The sequence below is a fragment of the Astyanax mexicanus genome, chromosome 1, assembly GCF_023375975.1.
Source record: "Astyanax mexicanus isolate ESR-SI-001 chromosome 1, AstMex3_surface, whole genome shotgun sequence".
Lineage (NCBI taxonomy): Eukaryota > Metazoa > Chordata > Actinopteri > Characiformes > Acestrorhamphidae > Astyanax > Astyanax mexicanus.
The window spans coordinates 30,102,271-30,128,457 of NC_064408.1; the positions used below are offsets into that span (position 1 = coordinate 30,102,271).

General features: G+C 38.7%; 1 protein-coding gene across 2 annotated transcripts in view; it reads left to right on the forward strand.

The window, feature by feature from the left end:
* The window catches only part of abr (ABR activator of RhoGEF and GTPase), a 243,304-nt gene that overhangs the window by 30,626 nt on the left and 186,491 nt on the right, over positions 1-26,187 (forward strand). Inside the window, exon 1 of one of the 2 annotated variants that reach the window (XM_022680332.2) lies at positions 11,568-11,975. The exons of the other annotated variant lie outside the window; for it this stretch is intronic. Within the exon in view, the coding sequence (XP_022536053.1) occupies positions 11,915-11,975 (61 nt within the window). The 5' untranslated portion in view covers positions 11,568-11,914. Of the gene's footprint in view, positions 1-11,567; positions 11,976-26,187 lie in introns of those variants that run through there. 2 annotated transcript variants of the gene reach the window in all.

Sequence of the window (26,187 nt, forward strand, 5' to 3'; positions counted from 1 at the left end):
CCCAGGTTAGTGTATGATAGATATTCTGGAAAAGCAATTTGTGTAGTGCTTGGTGCGAATCCCACCCACCATCACCACCTGTCTTGTTTCTGCTTTGCTATTTAGGTCCCTCTGTTTCTTTCTCTCCTTCATTTTTCTCTCGGTTTGATTAAATGAGCTTTTGAATTAAAACTGCAAGACACGAGTAATAAACACATCAATAGATCACAATAAAAAAAACATAACAGTTATATAACAGTGGGGATGCTCTAATCCAAAGTCACCTGCCAGGTGATGCTTTGTTAAGGCATTAATTTCTGTGTTGTAAATATGCTTAGTAGTTGCTATTATTTGATAATGTTCAGTTCTTTCTAGTATTTAGTTCCATTTTAAACAATATAATATTATATGAGAATTACAAATACAATTATGTGCAATTGACTTTTACTTCTTTACAATTCATGCTTTGGGCTCCACTTATGGACAGCTATACAAATAATACTACAACCATCACATGAATGTGTGTACCTGTGTGTGTGTGTTCACTGAGCTTGGTATCAGTATCATAACAGATAAAGCTTATTGCTGCAGACACCCAATGTGGATGTGGGTTCTGAAATGTGATCGTTGGCAGTTCGTTTTTGTGAACCCTGAGTGGATTTGTTCATTTATCCCTCAGTTACTCCAGACAGATGCGGTCAGGCGTGATGGACAGAGCGTGATAGAGGGAGGGATGGAGAATTGGAGAGGGGAAGAGGGTTAATTGGGAGGGTGTCGGAGAGACCAGATATGCCAAGATCAATTGAAAGAGAGGAAGATAAGCTGTCAGGAATATATGAAATAGAGAGAGGCTATGAGGATGCAGGAAGCCTCTCTCACACACACACGCACACGCACACACACACACACATCTCATAGGTTAGTGAAGCTTTCTGTAGCTTTCTTGGGACAGCATTTCTGACAGTATATATTTTTTCTTGTATTATATTATTTCCCTTTCTACTTATTATAATGTGTGGTTTTATGTATTAAAAACGGCCATTTTTCAATCTCTCCTTATAGCTTAGTATTAAACCTTGTGACTGACTTGTTATACACAATTGGCTGTTGTTATCAAGTTTATAAAAAAAAATAGAAACATTTTGGTTTATGATGTCCTCATATGGCTTGTAATGTTGTAGATTTGTTAAACTTTACAACGGGTAATTTTGGCTCTGATTTACAGCGAAGTCCCAAGATTAAAGCATGTATTTTTGGTGTAATTGTATAGTATTTTTAGGTTTTTGACTCTAGTATCTTTAAAACAACGTTCTTATTATTGTTTTATATAATATTTAATATAATATACACAAACATTTGAGAAAACAAGTACAATAGAGAACCCCCCCCCCCCAAAAAGAGAAAAAAAACAACAACAAGGTCACAAGTCTTAATCCCCTACTTGCCACATTGCATCAATTTTGAATTTGTCTCTACACTAAGTAAACAGATAATATATAATAATAACCACAAATAAGTAAGAACATTTAGACTCTGGTATCTTAGTTTAATATGATCGAACGTGAATGAGAGTCTGAGTATTATCTATGTAAAATAGTGTGTAATGTCTAAAGTGATAAATATTGTTAAGATGATTATTATGATCATGTGTATGTACCGTGGGTGCCAAATGAGGACTTTGGCTGTCACTTTTAATTAATGTGCTGCTTACACCCCCTGCTTAGCTGCCAGTCTGTCTCTCTCTCTCTCTCTCTCTCTCTCTCTCTCACACACACACACACAAACGCTCATTCCCTGTCTTGTGTGCACTCTCTGTATCCTGAAATCCTTCCAATCACCTCTCTTTCTCTCTCTCTCTCTCTCTCTCATTCCCTGTCTCTTGTGCTTTCTATGTTCTCTGAAACCCTTCCTGTCACCATATCTCTCTCTCTCTCTCTCTTCTGCTTGTGCCCTCTCTCTCTTGCTCCCTCTTTCTCTTTTAATTGTCTGTCTGAATTTAATATGCAACAATAAAGCAACGCACTAGCCTAACATAACAGCACCCTAGACACGTGTTAAGTTAAGCGCTCACTGTGCTGCTAATAGCTTTAGCACTTACAGAACAATACAGTGGCCTTGCAGGTCAGTAGTGAGGTTGTTATGTCAGTCTGTATTTAGTGCTGCTGTGTAGCTGGTTATTAAGACCATCAGGCATGAGCTGAGCAGACCACCCAGCCCCCCTTCCCCAGACACCCATGCATAAGGGCTTGGGGGTGCAGAGGGCACAGAGCAGGGGCTGGAAAAGGGGCAGTGCCACACACAAAGCCCAGAGGCACAGTCTGTCAGTTTGGGGGTGGGGTTGGGTAGTGTGTGTTGAGATAGAGAGAGATGTGGAGAAAGTGAGAGTGAGCAAGAGGATGTAAAGCAGTGGTCCAAAAAATCAACAACCTCAATGAGGTGCATGTACATGGTGCTTGTTTTGCTTAAATACGCCTTTTTCTACCATAAAAATCATGTTTGTGGTAGACACTTCTACCAGTCCGAAGGGTCAAAAGAATCTTCAACCTCTGGTTCATTAATTTAAAAATCTTTGCCAAATATTGTTTTAAAAGTGTATTTTCTTATTTGGCTTTTGACACCAAGTGCTTTTATACATAAGCAGTCATAATTAATTATTAAACAATTGTTTTCCAACATCTCTTTTTTTTGTACCTTTATAGCCACAATGTCAGCTTTTCTTCTGACTGTTTGTCTTCTATTGCTCTTCCTTCCCAAAGCAGTTTCATTCTAAAAGTATTGGATGGATCACGATCATTACGGAGAGCACAGTTCGACTGCTCCACAGCTCAATGCTGAAGGCTTTATACCAAGCTCAAAACTGGCCATAGATTCATATTTATCTGCTATTTATATTCTATATATTTATATTCTATTGGCAAAACCTCTCTACAAGCAATGGGTGCAACTTAAAGCAGCTAATTTTATTAATTGGAATTAAAGTAACAAAAACAAAACAAGCCCTACTGAGAGGTAAAATCAGCAGTAAGCATGTAATCATAAAACATTTTTGTTCCATAAACCCATACAAACATCATAACTGAAAATCCAAAGAAAAAATGCATTCTGTTTATTTTTTTCTTAACAAGTAAAATGTCATGTAACAATTTGTTTTATTTTTTACTAAAGATGATTAAATAACTTTGCTAAGCTTCTATCAGCATAGCATGCAAATATCAGTGGGCCCGAATGCCCTTACAGAGAGAGGGAATGAGAGAGAGAGATAACTGAGCAGCGTGCATTTAAGGTGCACTTAATTCCTCCATTCCTCCCCCTCTTTTTTCACAGCCTGGAGGGAGACAGACAGAGAGGAGAGACAGACTGAAGTAGGCCGCGGGAGCGAGGGAGGGTTGGTGGGGGAAGTTTGATGGGCAAAGTGGGGGTCTCCGGGCAGAACTGAGCGGTGCTAGGCACTGCTTTGTGATTGGCTAGTCAGCCAGACTGCTAATTACACACATACAGACACACATACAGACACAGGTCACCCCCATCAGAGCCCCCTCTGTGTTTGCCAAAGCACATGCCTTTGGTTTAATTATGCAGGAGCACGTGCGTATGTGTGTGCATTTGTGTGTGTGTGTGTTTACGCACTAATATTGCATGAAACAGTAGCAGAGTTTAAGAGCTCCCAAGCCATCAGTGCTGTCGAACTATTCATACAGTGTACATTAATGCTTTGTTCCAGTATTTATTGAGGAGCGTGTGGGGGGATTGGGGGGGTGGTTGGGGGTGTTAGGAGGGATTCCCCTGGCATGTCTTTTGGAGAGGCTTGTGTTTGCTGTAGAGATAAATGGAAAAGGGATTGGATTTGGATTCGATATTGGATGTCCTGCCTTAGGGAAATTGGCTTACCAGTCATTTGAGTACGTTTATATGCGCTTTATAATCCGATTACTGCAGAACATTGGAGTTTGTCAGCAATCAGATCAATGCATTTTATATGAAGTTGAGTAATCAGATAGTGTGAAAACTCTAGAGATGCATGAATACTGATACTGGTATTGGGTATCTGTTTGATACATGCTCATTTACATTACATTACATTACATTTGGCAGACGCTTTTGTCCAAAGCGACTTACAATAGTCAAGTACAAAAGTAATAGAAGTTAAAGATAAAACATTTTTAGATAGGGCTTAAAGGAGGTCGAAGGGAAATACAGGGATAGAGAAGTGAAGGAGGGCAAGAAGGAAATGAGGTTAGAAGTAGTTAGTGTGTTAGAGGTGTTAAGAGAGTAAGTGCTCTTTGAAGAGCTCTGTCTTCAGGAGTTTCTTGAAGATATCAAGAGATTCTCCTGATCTGGTAGTGGAAGGTAGTTTGTTCCACCATTGGGGAACTCTGTATGAAAACAGTCTGGATTACTTTGTGTGAATTTACTCATCAGTCACAAACAGGGCTCCAGTACAAACATTGCTGCGCTAATAAACGCATTTATCGCTCAAGTCTGAATTATATAATTATACCCGCATCATGGGAGACTGCATGAGCAAGAGAATGGAAGAGAGAGCTTGCCATAGGTTGGGTAAATTGGGGAGACAACTTAATTCCAGCAAGTCAGCAAACCATTTCAACGAAATTCATGAAGCACTCTTTTCAGCCCCCGAGTTCATACATCCTACATGAAGTATCCTAAGAAAAAAAAATGCCGGTATAAAAGTATCTACTGTTTGTTCCTGAAAGACTCATCTGATTGTCTGATAATGTTCTGATGTCATATAATCATATCCTTAGAGTAAAACTAATCTCTATTTTTATATAAGCATAAATTTATTTGTTCTCTTGCATTGCACTCCTCTACACTAAAAACAACACTTTGACATAATGCTTCTGATTTGCTTCATTCTAAAAGCCAATTTATGCTTGTGCGTCAAACCTAAGCAGTAGCCTACACCTCCCCAGAAATGTAAATACGCATTGCGTGACGTGGACAGCAGCTGTGATTGGTCTGCCGAGCCTCATGTTCCCACCCTCACCTTCCCGCCTTTGTGGTTTAAACTGAGGAGTATCCCTAGAAAACCCAATAGGCATTAGTCAGGTTTTATCTGCCAATATAATCGCAGAGTAAGACGTGACAAAAGTGTGTAAAACCCAAAGCTCAAGCTGTAATATAAACATACTGTACATCAGCCAGTAGATGAAGACTATTTTAATCCTTCATTTTCTGCAGCCCTTTGATTATATTTTGTCGTGCTGCCGCTACCCGTTACTTTCTGCTTGCTTATTTCCAGTACTAGGGTTTTTTTTATGCATGCATAGACTGAAAAATCTGAGAATAGTCTGGTTAAGAGTGTACATGGAGTTAAAAAACATGATTTCTGAACTAACATCTAGCTCTCTTTTTCACATTAATTAATTACATTGTTAGACCTTTCTCTGATCTAATAAATTAAAGTATGCTGTTTGTATGACTAAAATAGTCAGATAACTCCAGCAATCCGATTATGAATGGAGTTTGAGCGCATGTAAATGCACTCACAGTTAATATTAAAGGGGATTAAAAAGGATTTTACACGTCAGGATCACTGGTCTACACTTCTGAGTATATTGACTGTATTTTAATTTGTGTTTATGTTGCCAGGATCTGGAGATATTGAATGCTCAGCATGTCTGAAGGGCAGTTATGATTGACTTGTTGCTCACTTATATACTGGTCAGTTAAGATCGAACTGAAGAGTCCTTAGTGCAAAACTGTCCAATCAAGGACCCTGAGTCTGATATAAGCCCCCTGTCTCAAGTGCTGCTTAGAAGAGATGGAGAGAAAGAGGATGAGATGAAGGAGGAGCTGTAAGTGGTTGTGTTTTGGTTGTAACCTGCTGGCTGGGTACCAGATGGCACTTCAGAGAGAGTCTGTCTCTCTTGCTTTCGGTGTCTTTCGCCCTTTCTCACTCTCACGCTCTCTCTCTCTTGCGGTCTCTCTCTCTCTCCCTGTCTTTCTCTCTTGGGTAAAATTACCCTTCCGTCTGTCCCCCTGATCGGTCAAATGAGGTGAACTTCCTCGCTCTGCTTTATTATGCTTTTCTTGTGATCAAAGTAAATTGCTCAGTGGAGTCCAAAATGGTCCATAAATCATATGAGGCATATCAGTTAGGACTAAGACATATCACAGCATTAGTATTGAGATATTTTTAAGTATTCTATTCGGGATTTAAAAACATTACAATATTTAAAAAAATACAGTAATGTTGTGAAAGGTAAACATGTTCCAATATGCAACACCATAGTGTGTATAGGAATTGGAATGTGGAATTGGTTTGGTTTCTGAAGACAGAAAACAGTACACAGTATGGTTTTGTGCAAATTATGTGGTAGAAACATTATAATTAAAAAGCAGCAAGACTACTAGCAGTTTGTCAAGTCAGTGAAATACCACAAAGAATCTTATGTTTATTATTTTAAAAAATCGTATCATATCAAATATTGTCAAGCTTTTTGAGATATGAGTTTTTAGTAGTGGCGTGACGCGAACTTGCAAGATTAATATAGCATAATATTTCTCGTCAGGTCATAAATTGGTCGCAAGACTTATTTACAAGTGTCCAAAAGAAATGTTTAATCATTTTGGGCAGCAAACAGAAGCGCTGGTCTACTTAAGTGAGCCGCTGTGCACTTTCACACACTCCCACACACACACCTCTCTTTATCTGATGACTTAATCACGTTGTTCTGATAATCCATGATCCACTGAGCCTTGTTTTTCCACACACAATTTCCCGCCTTCGTGGTTTAAATCGCAGAAACATGTAGAATCGTGGACACACGCAGAGGCAATGCGATGGCATGGCGCAGAAGTATAAACCGTAGAGATTCTGTCATAGGTTGCCCCTCAAGGGGGATTGCCAGTTGAATACAGAACCCTCACTGGGGGGATTCTGACAATAGTTCTAAGGTCTGAAGAAGCTCATGAGATCATACAGCAGGTATATTTACAGGTATTTACATACTGTTTTGTTTTTTTTTACTGCATGTGACAAATCATTTGTAATTTGTAATTCATAATAAGAGAAAAATGTATTTCTATCCATTAAAAGATGATTACTTACAATCTATTTAAAATTCAAATAAAACTAAGTTTCAGATAAAATATTGTTCATAATATATTTCAACTTTAAAATAAAAAATTTATATATATTGTTAGAATCTCATCTCAGCTTGTCCTTGTGAAGGTAATATTGTCTTATCTCGTCTCTTGAGATGAGTTTTTGTTACATCCTTAATTTTTAGTTATTTTGCCCAGCCTTATTATTAGTGCATTTTCACATAAGATTTACATAATGTAATACATCACATACAAAAAATATTGTTATATTGCCCAGCTCTACACACATAAATGCTTTCAAATAACCATGTTTAGCAGATATTCTCTCTTCTGAGTGACTTGCAGTTGCAGTTAAATTGGCCAAACTTAAAGGGTTTTGTCGAATGACTTTATTTGGGCAAGCTGTAATTATCCAATGTAATTCTAGTGTCAGATCAGTGATAGATTATGTATGTTTTCTGGATTATAGAGTATAGAAGGGTCAGTGCATTAAGCTTCATGCTCTAGGGATGATAATGTCGATGCTTACAGACAGGTGTATTCTGTAGGACACAGTGCCCACTGGCCCCTCCACCCACTGAGCTACACGGGATATGTCTAAAACTCTGCCCTCTACTCCTTTTTTTAGCAGGCGTCCCGCAGCGAGAGGCCTCTGTCTGGGTTAGTTTGGAGCAGAAGTGACCCTTTGAGCTTCAGAGCTGCTCCATGTTAATGACTGCTGTCTGCGAGTCTGCCACAGAGCCTGCTAATGGCCTTTTTACAGCCCTGCATGAACACACATCAATTTTTCATGCCTCCTGCTCTCCAAAGCAACAGGAGGAAGACTAGCATGGGATGTGCATGTGTGTGTGTGTGCATTTTCTTTGTTTGGTGAGAATGATTTTGGGGCATGTGTTGGGGATATAACCTTTGTTTTAGCTGTCCACATACAAATTCCTGGTCATAAGTTTGATTTATAATGTCATTTAGATCCATGTCCTAAATTGTTTTCTTAATTTAGTCATTTCTAGTTCTCAACTTAATGCTAACAGTGCTGGAAGGAAAAATGCTAACATCTCTGAAGCCAGCCTATCTCTTTTCAGATTACTGATAACAGAGATGCAGTTATCAGTTTGTTTGGGTTCAATTCTGAGAATTGATCATCTTTCAGCACAATTGGTCAATTTCCAGTAACGATTAAAGGCAGGACTGGATGCCATATTAGCCTTCAGGTGAACCTGGTAATGCATCATCGTGTAGGTCTTCTGTAATATTCTGTAAATTGTTCTTAGGATTGTTCTTACGTTACGTTTGGAATCGGTTATAATTAAAATGGGGAATTCTGAGGACCTTCTGCTAATATAGTGCTAAAAGCTGATAATTCTTTCGACTTTTGTCTGAGGAGCAACTGCAATAAAGAATAAAAGAATGCTAGAAAATAAACACACACATAGTATGTATGCATATGAAACATTAAAACATATCAACAGGAACAATATTTACTTATAGTCTTCAGTGCATCACTGAGAACTTGTTCTCACCCCACCCTAGGTTAGCAGTGTTGTGTCTGCTACCATATTGGCCACAATCCAGAGATAATCATAAGCCCTTTGAGTGCACAGACACACACACACACACACTTTGTGCCCAACCAGATTCATATTTGATGAACTGCCACTTATTCCTGAGGTGACGAGTGCCTGCACAGATGTGCAGTTCTTTGTCTGTGTATGGTGTAAGAGAACAGAGAGATGGAGACTGTGTGTGTGTGTGTGTGTGTGTGTGTGTGTGTGTGTGTTTGTGTGTGTGTGTGTGTGTGTGTGTGTGTGTGTGTGCATTTTTGGACACACTCATGCTGGTATTCAGTGTTTTTGATTGTGTGTGTGTGTATCTGACCTATATTTGTAGCTTCTTGTTTTAAGGATTTGTCACTTTGATTTGAGGCAGGACAGGCAAATACCCTCTTTCTCTCTCTCTCTCACTCACACACACACATGCAGAGAGATATGTGTTTTAATTGAGATTCCTGAAGGGCATAATAAGGGTCTCTGTAGAGATGACCTCTGGCAAATTTGTATGTTTGACCATTTGTGTGTGTGCGTGTGCGTTCCAGCTGTAAAGTAAACACACTCTTTGTGTTCACACAAAGCTGGAGGGGAATCCTCTCAGAGCATTTGTGCCCTAATTGAAGTTGTTCAGCCTGGCTTATCATAGCCCATGTCCCGTGTGTGTGTGTGTGTGTGCGTGCGTGTGTGCGTGTGTGTGTGTGTTTTTTTTTTTTTTTTTTAAGGGGTGTGTGGGGCAGGAGCTGTTAAGGGGGTTCCTTTTTGCCTGGGGCATGAACAGCCCCCACTGCATTTCTCTCCCCCTTATATTCTCTTTCTCTCTCTCTCTCTCTCTCTCTCTCTCTCTCTCCATCGTCCCCTTTTGTTCTATGTCCCTTTCTCCCCCTCCTCTCTCCATCTCTCTCCCTTCAGCAGAAATGATTTAGTTTTATCTTCTAGATTGACTGAATACTGTTGTTATATATGGACATTTTTAATTCTGGCCATGTTGATATAAATTGTAGACCTTCATATTGTATTAATTTTATTGTATGTGTCTTATGTAATCAGTATTTGTCTGTGATTAGAGGAAATGGCCAGGTAATATTTTTTTTTCTTCTCATCCATCTCTCTCTCTAAGCTAGGTGCTCTGTTTTGTGTCTAAATAGAGAAAGGCCACTTGTCTGTGTTCTCTAGAGGCAGCTGCTGTGTATTCCTGCGTTCCGAGAAAGACAGAAGAAGAGAGGGAACTCATTCTTCGTTAGCAGCAGCTCCCGTTCACACGTTCACTTCACTTCCATTCATTCTCTTCCCCTCCAATCGCTACAGGGTCAGCAAGGAAGGCAATGCTGGTTGCCATGGGAACCGAAAAGCGAGTCAGAGAGAGAGAGAGAGAGAGAAAGCCCATCTGCCCTAAATGCAGTACACTCTGTCCATTCCCTCACTCCTTCTCCCCTCTTTCCCCTCTACCTTCAGACCAAACTCTCTTCTCTTCTCTTCTCTTCTCTTCTCTTCTCTTCTCTTCAAATGTCTTTACATCTTCAAATGTCTTTACGTCTTCGAATGTCTTTACCTCTTCAAATGTCTTTACCTCTTCAAATGTCTTTACGTCTTCAAATGTCTTTACATGTCTTCCCTTCCCCAAACTTGTTCTCCCTTCTTCTTGTCTTGTCTCTTGTCTTCTCTTTTAGTGTGTATAAACACTCAGACCACAGCTCCAGCTGACTGCTTGTTTTTTCCGCTGTGGGGAATCAGTGGCTGCATTTCCACCCCAAGCCCCGCATTTCCTGTGAATCCCAGAAGCGTCCGGTCATGACCTCAGATCGATGAACAGATGTTGAAAGACACCACTCTTTACAAATAGTTTCCTCCCATTAGATGTGGTCCCAAACAGCTTTAATCAATTTCGCAACTGATGTTTGTGTGTGTGTGTGTGTGTGTGTGTGTATTTTATACTCAAGGACTCTTATTGGTGTAGTGTAATTAATAGTACTGTTTATATAGTGTGTAGTATAATACATATTAAAAAGAAGTTTATGTAGCAATTCTACCTTAAAATAACAGCTACAAATCTCTGACCTGTAATAGGAACTGTTACTTTCAGTCACAGTGCTGTATCTCTCAGTTTGGCAATGAATGTTTATATACAACATGTCCTTCTTGAGGGATGGCTGAAAGCACCCAGGAAATTCTACTTCTGACTGTAGGGGGAGCCCAGGAGCAATGAATGCCATTTCTGACATTATGCTGCTTTAAACACAATAAGGGCAGATCATCGCTCCTCCAAAATGAGCTCTTAACCGTAACATCATAAACACACACACACACACACACACACATCTCATAAACATGTATTAGCTTGTGGATAATGCATCATTATTAATCTTACCCTTTTAGAAATTTAAATTATGTAATAAACTGATAACATACACATTTATCACATGTCGTTCTATATAAAAATAGATCATACTGAGATGCTGCCATTTCATACTGTATGAAATTATGTAATTATTGAATTATTGCACATCTAGCTTGTGCTCATTATGGATGAATAGAACTGTCCACTGAACTTAAACTAGAAAATACATCAGCTAACTCTGTACAAGAAACATGAAGACGGCATGTTTAGGAGGGAGAGAGAATAAATTAGATGGGGGGAGGAGGTAGTCACACAGTATCTTATGTCCCAGAGGGGACCTGCGCAACTTTAATAGCTAGGACAGCCTCCTTTTCCTTTCTCTCTCGTCTTTTAGAGATCAATTATCTGCTTCAGAGGAAAATTAGACAGAACAGCTTGTCCAAGATGTAGATTTTTGTAGCAGTAAAAAAGACAGTGGAGAGAGAAAGAGAGACCGAGCAGCTGGACAGAGTGAGAGGAGGAGATTGAGCGGCTGAAGTGAGTGAGTGAGTGAGTGAGTGAGTGAGTAAGTGAGAGAGAGAGAGAGAGAGGGAGGGAGGGATGGAGAGAGAGAGAGTGAGCGTGAAAGGAGGGAGGGAATGAGTGCTTTCTCTCCCCTAGCAACCGTTGGCAGCTAGCGGCTCTTGCCTGCTGTCTTTTTGCTTCTCTGTGTCTGTTTGTGTGTGTGAGGGAGAGAGAGAGTGGGAGACTGGAGCATAGCCTACACACACTCGGATCTTTCTCTTTCTCCCACATCCTTCCTCTCTCTTTCTTTTCTGTGGCCGGACATGACCGCTCTCCATCCATGAAATCGAGCCTAAGCCTTGGAGAGAGCCACGTATAGAGAGGAGAGCGGGAGAGGGGGATAGAGGGGGATAGCAGAAGAGAGCAGAGCAGTGGTAACGAGGGAGACGCAGCCCTGGAGGATTCAGCGGGTGGTGGGATGGAGCGCCTGAGCTCCCGAGGGCTGCCCAGGCTCTCCTGGATTGACACACTCTACAGCAGTATGTACACACTCCCTGTTCTCCTTCTGTATCCCTTCATTTATCTTTATCTATCTCTGTCGCTGTCTCTTGTTTTACTTCTGCTCTCTGCTTAACAGCTCAGAGAGAGGTAGGGATGCATTAGTCACAACACTGGACTATTGGATTCAGTCGTGTGTGTGTGTGTCTGTGTATGTTTTGTTTTGAAACATTTTCAGCTAAGAAAATGTAGGAAATTGTAAGACATGCTTGTCCTAATACTGTCAGAGTGATAAGAATGATGATGATGATGTATGATAAGGGTTAGATTTAGTTAGTGTTAGAATAATTCACCGATTTGTGATTAATATAGAGTGCAGCTAATCTATGCTAAAGCTTTGTCTAATATGCTAAATCGTTAAGCTTATGCAGTAGTAACACAAAATAATGTGATTAACTACATGCAATAATGTCACAGATTAAACATAGGCAACTTGTATATAGTCAAAAGTAGGGGTGCTCGATATATACAAAATATGCTATGTGAATATCCCAATTACATTGTGGAACGCAATATTTTAATATCTTACAGCTCTGGAAATAATAAAAGATCACTTAAAAATGAAGAGTGATTTTTACCAAATTGAGAGATTTTACCAAATTGAAAACCTCTGGAAAATAATCAAGAGGAAGATGGATGATCACAAGCCGTCAAACCAAAACAGGTTGAACTTTTCACATTTTTGCACCAGGAGTGGCATAAAGTTATCCAAAATCAGTGTGTAAGACTGGTGGAGGAGAACGTGCCAAGATGCATGAAAACTGTGATTTAAAAGGTTATTACACCAAATATTGATTTCTGAACTCTTATGAATATGAACTTGTTTTCTTTGCATTATTTGAGGTCAGGTAGCTCTGCATCTTTTTTGTTACTTCAGCCATTTATTATTTTCTGCAAAGTAATGCTCTAAAAGACAATATTTTTATTTGGAATATTTTATGTGGGGGAAATGTTGTTGGACTTTTTACCTCGCTCTACATTGAGCCTTGTTATGTTACGTGAGCACAGTCAAAGAGCTTCCTCTGTTGCTGCATACAGGAAATGCTTTTTGAGTTAGCTTTTATTCACAGAATAATCACTTTGCTTTTGATGTGTTTTTTTGTGAAAAGTCATAAGTGATAAGGATAAAAACAAAGTTTATCATATAGCCTTTGTTGATAGTTCAGCTCCTCTTTGTTTGTCACCTTTGAATTTTGCTCTTTCTTGTTCATACACTTTGTGGATTCTTGCTATAGTGGACTTTTTTAGGGGGAACTTGGATCTCCTAAAAGCTGTTGCTTTTTCCTCAGTTTTTGCATTTTTTTTTACTGAGAAAACTCACTTAAATGTGTTGCAAAAAACAAACGGGCTATTCTCTCTGCTTATTGGTCATGCCAAAGTAGGGTAGGTGGAAGAAAGTAAATACATGAAGAAGGTCTGGTTTGGTGCATATTTCTAATATGTAGCAAAAAAACACATGCCTAAACAAATAACAGGATGAAAATAAAAAACAAATGAAACAGACCAACATGCAGGTCTGAAAACCCTATTCATTTGCTGCCTATAGATCTTTCAGTAGAGTCTCCTGCAAACAAAACAGAATTTATGGTATAGCAGTGACTGAAAATCGCTGTGGTTTTATCAAGTGAGCCCCTGTGACCATTTAAAAGCTGTATTTAAAAAAGCACCGCATCCCAGGGTTGTTTAATACGTCCTTACCAACTTTGACTTACCACATATAAACACATCACACCTACTCTACACGCAAGTGTCCAGATTACACCCAAAACTCTGAACATTAGATTTTGTATTTTATGTTTTGTGCCTCTATGTACTATGTGGATTTGTGTGGGTGTGTTTCTGTGGATATGACACCAGGATCTAGTTGCATATCCTCAATTTCATCTAGCTCATCCCTTATTAATGGCCGAGCCGGTACTAATCACTCCACAGTGATGAAGCCTGGATAATCTCCCTCATTCCCTCATCCTCTGACTCCAGGAGCAAATACACTCTCATCCATTTCCCTAAGAGCTCCAGCTAACAGTGTAGCCAGAGTTGTCTTACAGTACATCAGTAATCAATGATCTGTTTACCACTGCTGATGGTCTGAGGAGCTTGTTTACATCAGTTTCATCCCGCACAGTTCACAGTTTGTGGAGGATAGGCTGGTGTTTGGATGGAAATGAATGTTTGTTGGTTGAGCTGCTCTTGCTGTAAGGCTGAGTTACATAAAAAGCTTTGGGAGGGTGGCTAATTCAGAAGCAGTAGAGGGAAGAGGTAAGGAATTGTACAGAGTGTTCCAGAGAGGATGGAGGCAGTAACAGAGCGTGGAGGAGAGAGGTGGTTGTGGTGGTGGTGGGTGGGTGGGGGTTTAGGGTATGAGGAAGAGGAGATGGAAAAGCAGAATAATCTTAATTCATTCAACAGGGCCACCACAACCATTCAGCAGTTAACCAGGAGAGAGCTAATGCTAATCCTCTATAAACACCCCTCCCCTCTGGCCAATTTCACACTGAATTCTATCAGATCTGTGTTTGCGTGCACATGGGGCATGGTGTGTGAGTGTGTGTGTATATATGTGTGTGTTGAGAGTGGATTAATGCATATGATTGGGGAATTAGGAGAAGAAAGGGACGTGTCCCAGCACATGTTATTAAACTCCCTCCCTTTGCTGCCTAAATTTTCACCCTCAAATTAAACCACCTCATGCACCCCCATGTGATTTAACCATGCTTAGTAAGTGTGTGTGTGTGCTTTTGGAAAACCCGAAAGAAATGACAGAAAGAATTCTCTTTAAGAAAATGTAGTGTTTTTTTTTTTTTTTTTTTTTACAAATATTATTATTTATATCACATCTTTTGCACATCATTCATCCTTTTAAATAATGGTTAATATTCAGATAAAAAAAATACCTTTCTTTCAGAGTTTGCCTGTAGTCTGAAACTCCTGAACATCACAAATTGCTGAGTTTTCTCCCTTGAAATGCGTTGTTAGGCCTTTACTGCTGCTTCCTTTAGATGCTGCTTGTTTTTGACTGTCTTTCTGTCTTCAGTTTAGTCTTTTATGAAAAGTAAAAAGCTGCTCCGTTGGTCTGAGGTCAGGTGACTGCCTCAGGCATTTAAGAATTTCCATTTCTATGCTTTAAGAATCTCCTGGGTTGCTATCGCTATGTTTTGGATCATTATCAGTCTGTACAGTAAAGCCCTATCATACCAGTTTTGCAGCATTTTGACAGATCTGTCCTGAAAATATATCTCTATATACTAAAGATGTCAAAAGCTGTATTTGTTTAAGTATTTTTATTGTATATATATTGTGATCTATTTTTTTTTTACCGTAAGTAACTTATTATCATTTGTGATCATCATGATATTAATAATCAATATTATGTATGCACTGCAGGATTGGAGTAAATTGTCAGATATAATGTGGCTCTGGTTGGTATTTCAGATAAAATTAAAATAATTCAAATGTTCTTTTTGTATCAAGCAGCAAGATTTTTTTTTTTTATGTAATTTAATAATTTTAATTTTAATTTTTTAATGTCCTTTGATGCGACATGCATGTTAGTTTTAGTTGTTCCAGAATTTAAAAAGCTTAAAAAACACAGGTTTGCATGTTGAGGTAAAACTAAATGTTGCGGAGGAGTTGAAGAGCCATAAAATGCACATTTAACGCTTGGAATCAGGTGCAGATCTTAACATTTTCTAATGATATCCTGGAATAAGTAGATGTATAGAGTAGAGAAAGCTGATATTCTGCAGTTCAGTGACATTTTCAGAGCTATTTTTAAATCTCTTGTTGTTTACAGAGCCTAAATGAGACAAATTGCCACTGTCTAAATACTTATGATCCTGACTGCTTGCAGGCAAGTTGTATTTGTGTTTGTGTTTGTATGTAATGCATCAGTATAGTACTGGAGTGTTGTTCTGAGGTGGTGTTCTGAGCCCACAGACAGTCAGCAGCAGGATTAGAGTTACATAACAGATGCTGTTTAGTTGCTTGTTGATTGTTTGTTTATTTGTTGTCATTCTATCAGAATGAGCTTATGTTAATCGGGGGTTGGAGTGAATTTGGTATGTAGGAGGGATTGGGGGATTTTAGATTTACATTGAGACTTTAATACACATGCATGTGATTTTTGCCATATTGCAGGGCAAATAGAGTTCATAAGAAAAAAAAACCTGTCCAGCCTTTTGTCCACTTTTGATGACCTTAGTAAAATGAAAAAATAAATTAAAATAAAAATGAACCCAAAAGAGCCCATAGAGATGTACATGCACGTGTAACAGATATGCAATGTTCCTTACAACATTTAGTCCTTTATTTTAACTCATGCAGTTCCTAAGAAAAATATTCTAAACATCCTGATAGCATCACTGTGATTATGTGATCTTCTTTACAGAATGAGTGCTGGTTTAGTGCTGGAGATTAAACTAGATAAAAAGGTGCCTCTTTTGAAGGTGTATTTTTTATTTCTATTTGGTTCCCTATAAATAGTTCTGATATGATTTCTAGAACACATTGGTAAGATGAAATTATTGTGAAAATCCTTATTTACAGTCATGTGTCCTCCTTATCATAAGAAAAAGCATAAATGAGCTGCTCAGTTAATTACCTAATTCAGTTTTTAATTTTTCTATTAATTTTCAGAACTGGGTCTGGGCTCTTATGGGTTAAAAATCTCTTCCTCTGTCAGACCACCATTAACCCTGTTTCACACGTTAGGTGCCCACTGGAAGGAATGTAATTAGCTTAGAGCACATTAACACGTCATTAGTTACTGTAATAACAGTAGTCTTGGCTGGTGTCTTGTGCTGCTGTTAACCTATTTCTGTGCATCTCTGACCTCAGGTGAGACCTTGCTTTAAAATGTAGAGCTGCTGAAACATTTATGAGTGATTATTAAATATTAAGAGGCTTTCATGCTTAATAAAAGAGGTTCGTTGCAGATCCTGTGCTGTATCTGGGCAGGCTAATATCAATATTATTAAGGCGATGATAAGCTGGGAACTAATGGAATCGTATCACGCTGTCTCAGAGAGCTGGAGTTATTAGTGTTCTTCAAAAGCATTATTTTTCCTGATTTATCAGCATATATCATTTGCCTTTTTAAGAAATTGGAGTATATGGTTATTTGTGCTGACATTTGCTTGCTCCTAGAAAGATCACATTTAAACAAATTGTTCATCCCTTCTTCCATTTTTCTCTGTGTTAAAGGTGTCAGAGAATATTCATATATCTTTATAAACATTTATTTCTCATTTTTATCCCATTTTCTTCCCAATTTACAAGGCCAAATACCCAACCAACTCATTAGGACCTCCCCTATCACTGGAGATGCCCCAACACCAGACTAGCACATGCCTTCTCCAATACATGTGAAGTCCGCCACCACCTCTTTTTGAACTGTTGCTGATGTAGCATTGCCGAGTAGCATCACAGCATGCTCAGAGGAAAGTGCAGTGACTTGGTTCTGATACATCAGCTCACAGACGCCTTGTGCTGATCAGCATCACCCTTTGGAGTGATGAACGGAAAGAGTGCCATCTACCTTCCCAGACAGAGCAAGACCAATTGTGTTCTCTCAGGGCTCTGGCAGCTGATGGCAAGCTGCATGAGCGGTATTTGAACCAGCAATCTCCTGATCATAGTGATCATAGTGGCAACGCTTAGCCTACTGGACCACTTGGTGCCGAATATTTATATTACAAAATTTCCTTTGGCAATACTGTATCAATTTTCAAAAACACAGTATTGATTTTGAATTATTAGATAGCAGGGCTGGTGTACTCTGTTGTCAGCTCCTACTGTTCTGATTGGATAAAAAATAAACATTTCTATTACTTAGATTTTTAGAGATTTTAGAGTTTTCCTAAAACTTTATTTTAAATTCGCAATTGCAATGGCTCACAGTATATTGCTTACAATATATTAAATCGTAACACCTGTATCAAGATATGCATCACATTGCCAAATACTTGCCAATACTTAGTCTCTGTAGACATAAGGTTGCTCTGTATTTCTGTGCGTGTTGTGGTGTTTGACAGTCAGGGCAGTAAGATAGACAGTCAAGTGTGTGTGTGTGTGTGTGTGTGTGTGTGCGTGCATGTGTGTGTGCCTGAGAGCACTGGTTCAGGTCCATTAGAGCATGACTCTCTGTTTCCTCTGTTTTCCCCGGTCCACAGTGTGAAATTTCACCAGGGAGTACTGGAGGACATGGAGCTTTACCTGTGGGACCAAGATGTGCAGATAGATGCTCTATTATGTCACTTTCTTTATATCTCTATCTTGTCTTGTTCAGCAGTGTGTTCAGGAGGCCGTCGTATGTCAGGTCTCTGTTAGTTGTACCTGGGGATGATCTGTAATGGAATTTGTAAAGGATTTGCCGGGGCCAATGTGTATGAAATTGATGTTATGATTGGACTGTCTTTGGTAACTGGTGAAGTTGTAAATTAATCATCTCATCTCTCTCTGTCACTTTGTGTTACAGTAGTCAGGAACTGAAAGATGTTTCACCTGAACAGCTGCTACATACAGGACTGTGTAGAAGTTATTTTAAATTAGAATTAGAGAGTGCCTTATCAGTGTAGTATGTGTTTTAATAGTTAAAAAACACTAATAATGCTATAGATACACATAATCATATATTAATAGTGGTTTTACATCACTGTATTCATTAAACATTTTTAAATCTCTACGTGTGGAAGTCTTTTATTATATATAGTGTAGCACAACAGAACAGCTGGTTTGGAAATCAGTGTTATAACTGTAATCTGTTAATCTACTGGTATTGCTACCAATGCTAGGTGACATCTGTACAGTTGAATATATGCACTGGGATATCAGGTTAAGTTGTCTTTTATTGGCATTACTCAATATATTGAATATATTGTTTTTGGTGTGGACTGCATAGAGTGTAGAGAGTTATATAACACAGCAGCATGTAAACAAGACCACATACACTTAACTCTAAGCATACAGGGCAGAAAACACATGATTTAAAGTGGGCAGGACAGCCTAACAATATACAGATGCAAGTACATGAATCTGTGTTGAGGTTTATCTATAGAGGTGCTTCTGCAAGCAATTTTCCTCTGTGAACTGTATGTACTGCTTTATAGGTCCCATAGCAGTGTGCATTACTGTGTGACACTGTATCCACTGTATAACACAGGGGAAAAGAAGACTGTGTTTTTTGAACAGACAAACCATTGGATGTGACTTCCTTGTAGTCAGTGTAAATGTAAATGAATGTACCAGTTCACAAGAACTGTATGAATTAACCAAAATAGGTGCATATATATAAAATTATTTAAAATATGCAATTCTCTGTATAGATTAAGTATCCCTAATTTTGTGACTTGCATAGTTCATCACATAGGGAGTAGGGTGTAATTTAGTATTAAACCGGTCTTTTTTTTTTTTTTCCTTGTTCATTGTATTCATCTCATGTATTCCTTTAGTAGTTACTATTGCCTCATGCATGGATAGTATTTGTGAGTAAACTAAGTTCACCTGGAACCTGCCTATATGATCCAATTTCATGATGCAGGGGTTTCAGGTAGTGTTCTACCGATACTGGCACTGACTTACAGTATGTGTATTGGCAATTCTTTTTCTTTTTTTTTTTTTCTTTTTTTTCTTTTTTTTTTTGGGAACTTTAAAATTTTTCAAATTGTATCTAAATAGAAAAACAAACAATCTATGAATTATTGAGCGCTATGAATATCAGGCGCTTCTTAAGTAGACCGAGTTGGTATCAGTACTTCTTTGAGCATCTAGTCAAAATGTGCCATTGGAATTGTAATGGGAAATGTGATATTAGTGCAATCTTTCTTACTGTTTAGTACAGTGGTATGAAAAGGTTTGGGCACCCCTGATCATTTTTATGTTTTGTCTTTAAAAATCATTGGTTGTTTAGATCTGGAAAGTTTATGAACCCTATATACATTTCTGTTTCCACATAAATATGTCCTAAAATATCATCAGTCATAAAAGTGGATAAAGAGAACCCTGTTAAACTAATTAGACAAACATAATATAATACTTCATTTATTTACAGAGGAAGCTGATTCAATATTACATATTTGTGAGTGACAAAAGAAAATCTGATTATGTTTAGTCATATTAATGCAGAAATATATAAACTTCTAAAGGGTTCACAAACATTAAAGCCCCACTGCAAATTTGAATGGTAGTTTACTTTATATTTAGTATAGTACTTGCCAATACAATGGACATAGGTAGTTTGCATCATGTTTCACCTCCTCATGCAAACCTAGTCTATCTCAAATTGAGCTGATCCACACATTTCTCACAACATGGCTGGGCTGATGGTCAGTGAGTGCAGTCAGACCCCTCCAGCAATGCTGTACTGTATGTGTTTTTACTGTATGAGCTCTGAGACCCAGCGGTGCTAAATCTTCCCTCTGGATGCTGGCCTGCTTCTGCTGCCTCCACGCTGTAAGCTACATGTTCAGCTAACTGCAGCTCTTAAACTGGCACTGCCTCTGACATTATAGCTCTCTGGGGTTCTTCTCTCTCTCTCTCTCTCTCACTCTCGCTCTCACACTCTCCCTCTCTCAGGCAAAGGTACAATCCCTCGCTCATCATTCTGTGTAATGAAAACCGTTGCTCGTGCTTCTCAGAAAGTAGAATTACACCTGCAGTCCCCCAGTGTAGTACCACAGACCTTCTGCTCTGATTTCCTATGGGCTGTGATCATTTTGCACCTACAAGAGTTCACAGTGGACAGTGGAAAAAAAAAAATATATAGGTCATATAGATCATATATCATAAATCATATACACTGTATGGACAAACATTGTTGGATACCTGCTCGTTCATTGTTTCTTCTGAAATTAAGAGTACTAATATTAGGAGTATTAGAGTATAAGCAAGCATATTAACATATTAGACCTATATGGATGTACATGTATGATGAATTTTTAACATTCATTTAAAAGCTGTCTGAGAGGGCTGCATGATATATCGTTCATTGTCATCGCAGTGTGCAATGAGCTTGCGTAAACACGAGGTAATCACATGGCCTCCACATAGCTGGGCACGTGCTTGTAAATGCAGCAGTTGAAAGCTGTGCACCTCAGTTCTGCACAGTTTTTCGCAGATATTTCCAGTTACAGCCAAAATCACACTTCTAATCCCAGAAAAACGCTCTTATTTAAATGCCTGATTTAAGTGCAGATTGTAGTTGTTTTTCTGTTTTCCTCGGGTTTTGAACACCAGACAACACAGTTTCACTGCTCCACAGCTCAATGCTGGTGGGCTATGTACCCTGCCGTTAGGAGTGGTACCAATAGTTTCATATTTATCTGCTCCCGAATCCTATTGGCCGTTTTATTGGCAGTCTTTCTCTACAGGGAGTTGTCAAGCTGTGCATGTGTGTGTGTGTGCATTTGCACATCTGTGTCAGCACTGGGCTAGGCTTAAAGTAGTAGAATACATTTATTAGAAGGTTGACAACAAGTATTTGAACATACACTGTAGATCACAATATTTATGATGATTTGAAAGCCTAAACATATTGGTTTGTCTCTAGTTACCATATTTTCACACTTCTAAATATCTTCAGTATGCTTTCAGTCTCATTCAGTCTAGCACATGCTCTGCACATAACAGATACGACAGCCACCAAAGCTGATTCACAGTCACACGCCTGCAACTTCAAAGAGGGTGTGCTTAAGAGAGAGAAAGAGAGAGAGAGAGAGAGGGTCTGTACTGCAAAAGCAGCAGAAGAGGGAAGTGCTACCAGTCAGACTGCACTGCCTGTAATCCCTGACTGGGTGGGATTTTGAGTTACGCACAGTGGGCTCAGATTAACAGCTGCTTGGTTGATGTGGCAACAGTTGTGCCAGAATGGGGAGAGAAAGGAGGATAGAAAACAGAGCAGCAGCTTAAACACGTAAAGCTAGCAATCCAAGTCAGTTTTTCCCCACCATTATTTTTATTGTTGTAGATAACAGATGCACATAATTCTCTCAAAGCATGTTGGAGTTATTGAAAGCTGCCCAAATGAGATGTGCTGGACAGAAACTTACTTTAAAAGATGACAGTTACAGCTGGAACAGGTAATTTTTGTAGAAACCAGGAAATGGTTTACCTTGCTTTATCCAACCTCTGTATAACAGTGTAGCTCAATCAGACAGTTAGGTTGAGAGCAAGGTATGTCTTTAATTTCTTTTCATTTGTTCTGAATTTTCCCATCATTCCAAATTAAATGGTTGGACCAGTTTTTTTTTTTTTTTTTTTTTTTTTACAAATCTGTGGCAGATAGTTGTTTTTTTTTCACCTACCTCACGGTCAGTGTTTTAAAGAAAAATAGTTTTCGTCTGTATGTAATGTCGTAGAGTGGACCTTTTTAATTTTACAGTATTCTGAACCTGTATTTATTTGCTTCAGTTTATTTGAGCTGTCATCTTTTGTATCATCATAGAAACAGCCAAGCTGACCACACAGTTGTGTACTGGCAGCCCCATCAGTTTTACCAGTGTCAGATAATAAAAAAATAGTATTTCCTCTGCTTCCACCTGTGTGTTGCATTAACAAAGCAGATTAAATTGGGTTTTGGATATGACATCTGAGCTGAGAGTAAGCCCCCATAGAGTTCTGAAGCTGCAATTTTCTAGCTTTAGCTTGTTTTGACCTAAATCTAGCTTTTGGAGACTCTGTTTTACTTTCTTGTTTGCTGAACTGCAGTGTACTAACCAACACTAATGTAACCTGTACAAATTAAGGCATTAAACTTTTGTATCAGAATTTGGTCTGGGCTTTCAGGTGTGAAAACACCCTAAATGTTTTTAGGGATGGTTTGACAGGTGATACTCTTATTTTGTAGGTTTTGAGTCAGAAACTTACCGTAGTCCTTAGACAAAGCCTTCTGTATGACGGTCAGTCTATTGTTCATTTCTCAAAGAATAAGTTTGCAGGAACAAATGGGTACATGCAGGGTTAGGGCAAGGAGCTAGCCTGTACGATATAATCAACATAGGTTTTATATGTAATTTATTTACTGTTGGAATGGGTGTTAATGTGTTAACGAGGTAGCTATGTAGTTCTGTTGATTTTGTGTTGCCACTCGGTAAGCTCTGATTCTAAATTGCAATAGAGAAAAAAAGATTTATCACTAAAAACATATGAAAACATTTAAAACTGAGGGAGTGTAGATGCACATATGGACTAGTAGAACACTACAGAACACCCCATCAAAGCTAAGCTAACTAAGCTAAGCTAACTAAGCTAAGCTGGCTAAGATATGGTTAGTGCTATGTAAATATGATGCTTTTTGACTAGTCAGAATGATCATACAAGATTGTTTTAAACACAAGATATCCATAAACATCAATTTTATCGACTTTTACCGACTGAAAAAATAAAACAGCCAATACTTGTTTTTTTCTCGTTTTTCCTTCATGGGAAAAAAATGCTCCCTCTAACTGTTTCAGCTGCAGCCTTTTTGGCTTTCTCTGTGTCAGACACGATCACTGTCACTACAGCCAAGTCTTCATATACAGAGTGAGTACATACACTGCACACTCTACTGGTTTCAGACACAGCGAAACCATTTAAGCATGAACACACTGCTTATTTCTCTCCATCACGCTGAGAGTGAGAGACCCTCATGAAGAGAGTAAGACACATTTGTCTTGATTTCGTCAGTCTTTGGGATGGTAATGGACTGCTCTGTCCTGGTTTCGTACACAGGCCTCATTTATCTCAGACACACAGGGGTGTGTGTGTGTGTGTTGTGCAGTGTGAGTCCAGCTGTAGATCAATGGCTCCGCTGTGGCTCACTCTGCAGCCTGCTAGTATTCTCAAACACATCCGTCCTACCTGACCACAGAACACACTCCCTATGGCCTTTAGCAACCAGCAGCAGCCCTATCTCTCTCTTGTTCAGTACAGCTACAGTACATGACTCACAGTTACTCTCAAGTTGTTGATTCAGTTGAATCGATGTTGGATGACTGTAATTGATCGTAATTGATTTTGATTAAATTTATATGCAGTCCTTCTTTAAGCTTAATTATACATAAAAAGCCAGTGTTTATGTACAAACACTGCTACTATTTTATAGTAAACATATACTTCAGTGTGTTGTTGTGATTTATGCCACTTTTTTTTTATAAACATCATGAGACAGCAAGAAACATGAATAAAAGATTATTCAGCTTTGTGTTTTTATCATTTCTCCACATGTATTTTGAATAGATTGATGTGCTTTGTGAAGTGATATTCTGTGTGTATTTGTGTATTCACCACTATTATGGTACTTTAGAAACAGAAATAGTATTGATTGGTCATCTGTATTAAGGACAGCTTGTGTTGGTTATATTATTTATAAACCTAGCACATCTTGGGTTTGGTAGATCATTTTTTAATGTTATCAATGCTTCTTGGCAATAAATATTATACAGTTGGAAAGCCTGTCCTATTTAATTTTAAATGTTGCCACATTTAGAAAGAACATGCATTTGGATAAAAAGCAAACCTGAGTATGTGATTTTATTTTTTTTTCCATGAAACATTTGCCAAATCCTCTCTGCTAATGCCAAACAGCTTATTCTGCCATTGATGCGTTTTGTGTTTGATGACATCCCCTGTTTAATGAAACTTGGCCTTGCAGAACATCAGCTTAAAGTTTCAAATCAGTCAAACGTGGCATGCCTATTTTTGAAACCAACATCTACCGACCACTGTAGCGCTGCAGGGTCCATGCTCAAAGGTGCTGCCAATCAGGTGCATGATTGCCACCTGATTGGCAGTACCAAGGGGGTACCAGAAGCTCAAAACAAGTGTCAATAACAACAGCAAATTCAGCTGATTTGGCCAATTTTTCATGGGTACAACCCACATACTCAGCTCTATTGTTAATCCCACAAATTATGTTCATTGATGTTCCTTACAGCTGTGGCAACATTTAAAAGGAAAATGAAATATTGCCAAGAGGGAGGAGGTGAAAAAAGGACAGGCCGTTTGCTTTTGCTGTTTTTGCATCTATAGCTGCACAGCTGCACCAAGAGATGTGTGGGTACGAGAGAGAAGCACATAGCACATGCGTAAAAGCAAAAAGGCGCATTCACGTTGTATGCCCATGGATCGGATACGTATCTGATTTAGGACCACATATAAGAGTGACTCAAATCTGATTAGAAAAAAATCAGCCATGAAAAAATCTGATCTGAGCCACATTGAGCAGAAAATAAGATTTGAGTCACTTTAGCTTGGTAATGTGAACAGAGCCATAATCCTTTTGTGATTCTTAACCAGTAAGAAGTGATTGATGAGGTCATACTTGCAGTAACTTTGTCAAACCTAGTGATTGATTTGTTGAAGCAAAATTGTTGAAGCAAAATCTAGAGAGAGAGATTTACAGTAACTGTCATATATACAGCTCACAAGAAGCTCTCAGTTTTACACATCACAATGAAATATCACCTCAGCATCTGTTTAAGACTCTCCTTAGGGCTGCTTATACTGGAACTTTGTGTGTGTGAATATATATAGCATCCTAAATATATACACCTTGAGTTCCAGAAGCATATTGATGTAGGCTATTTTTGATACTAGTGATGTCGTGCTTTATAGTCTTCAAACTTCAGACAGCAGTCTTACTCCAGTTTGCTTGTGTGCCTGCTTCACTAATGTCTTCTGGAATAAGCTTTAACCGACTGTTATCTTTATGTAGGTTTATTTGTTTGCATGTTTGGGCAAAACATACAAAGACGTGTTATGGTGTTATATACTCCTTTTTTACAGTTCTGCTTTCAGTTCTCCCTCTCTGTCTGTAACTATAGAAACAGAGGCTGAGAGGGCTGAGAGCTCTCAATGTACCCTCTGCTACTTTTTGTTTTAACACAGAGAGAGAGGAGAAAGAGAGAGAAATGGAGAGAAAATTAAAACATTGGAATGATGTACAGAATTAGGTAGAGTTCAGAAGAGATCTAAAGCGGTGTGTTAAGAGAGAAAGAGCTAAAGATGCCAAAGGAGAAAGCCAACAAAGTATAAAGGCACAGTTAAGTATAAAAAGATGTTGTTAATCCATAGCTGATGGCTTTAATGAAAAAGCCAGGGCTTTAAAAGGAGCAGGGCTGTAGCTTTGTCCTGTTTGGATTGTTTCTTTTTTTTGTAGGGGTTTGGAAGGGTTTGGAGCGCATTAGCAGCAACACACAGTGCCTGTTTCTCGCCCAC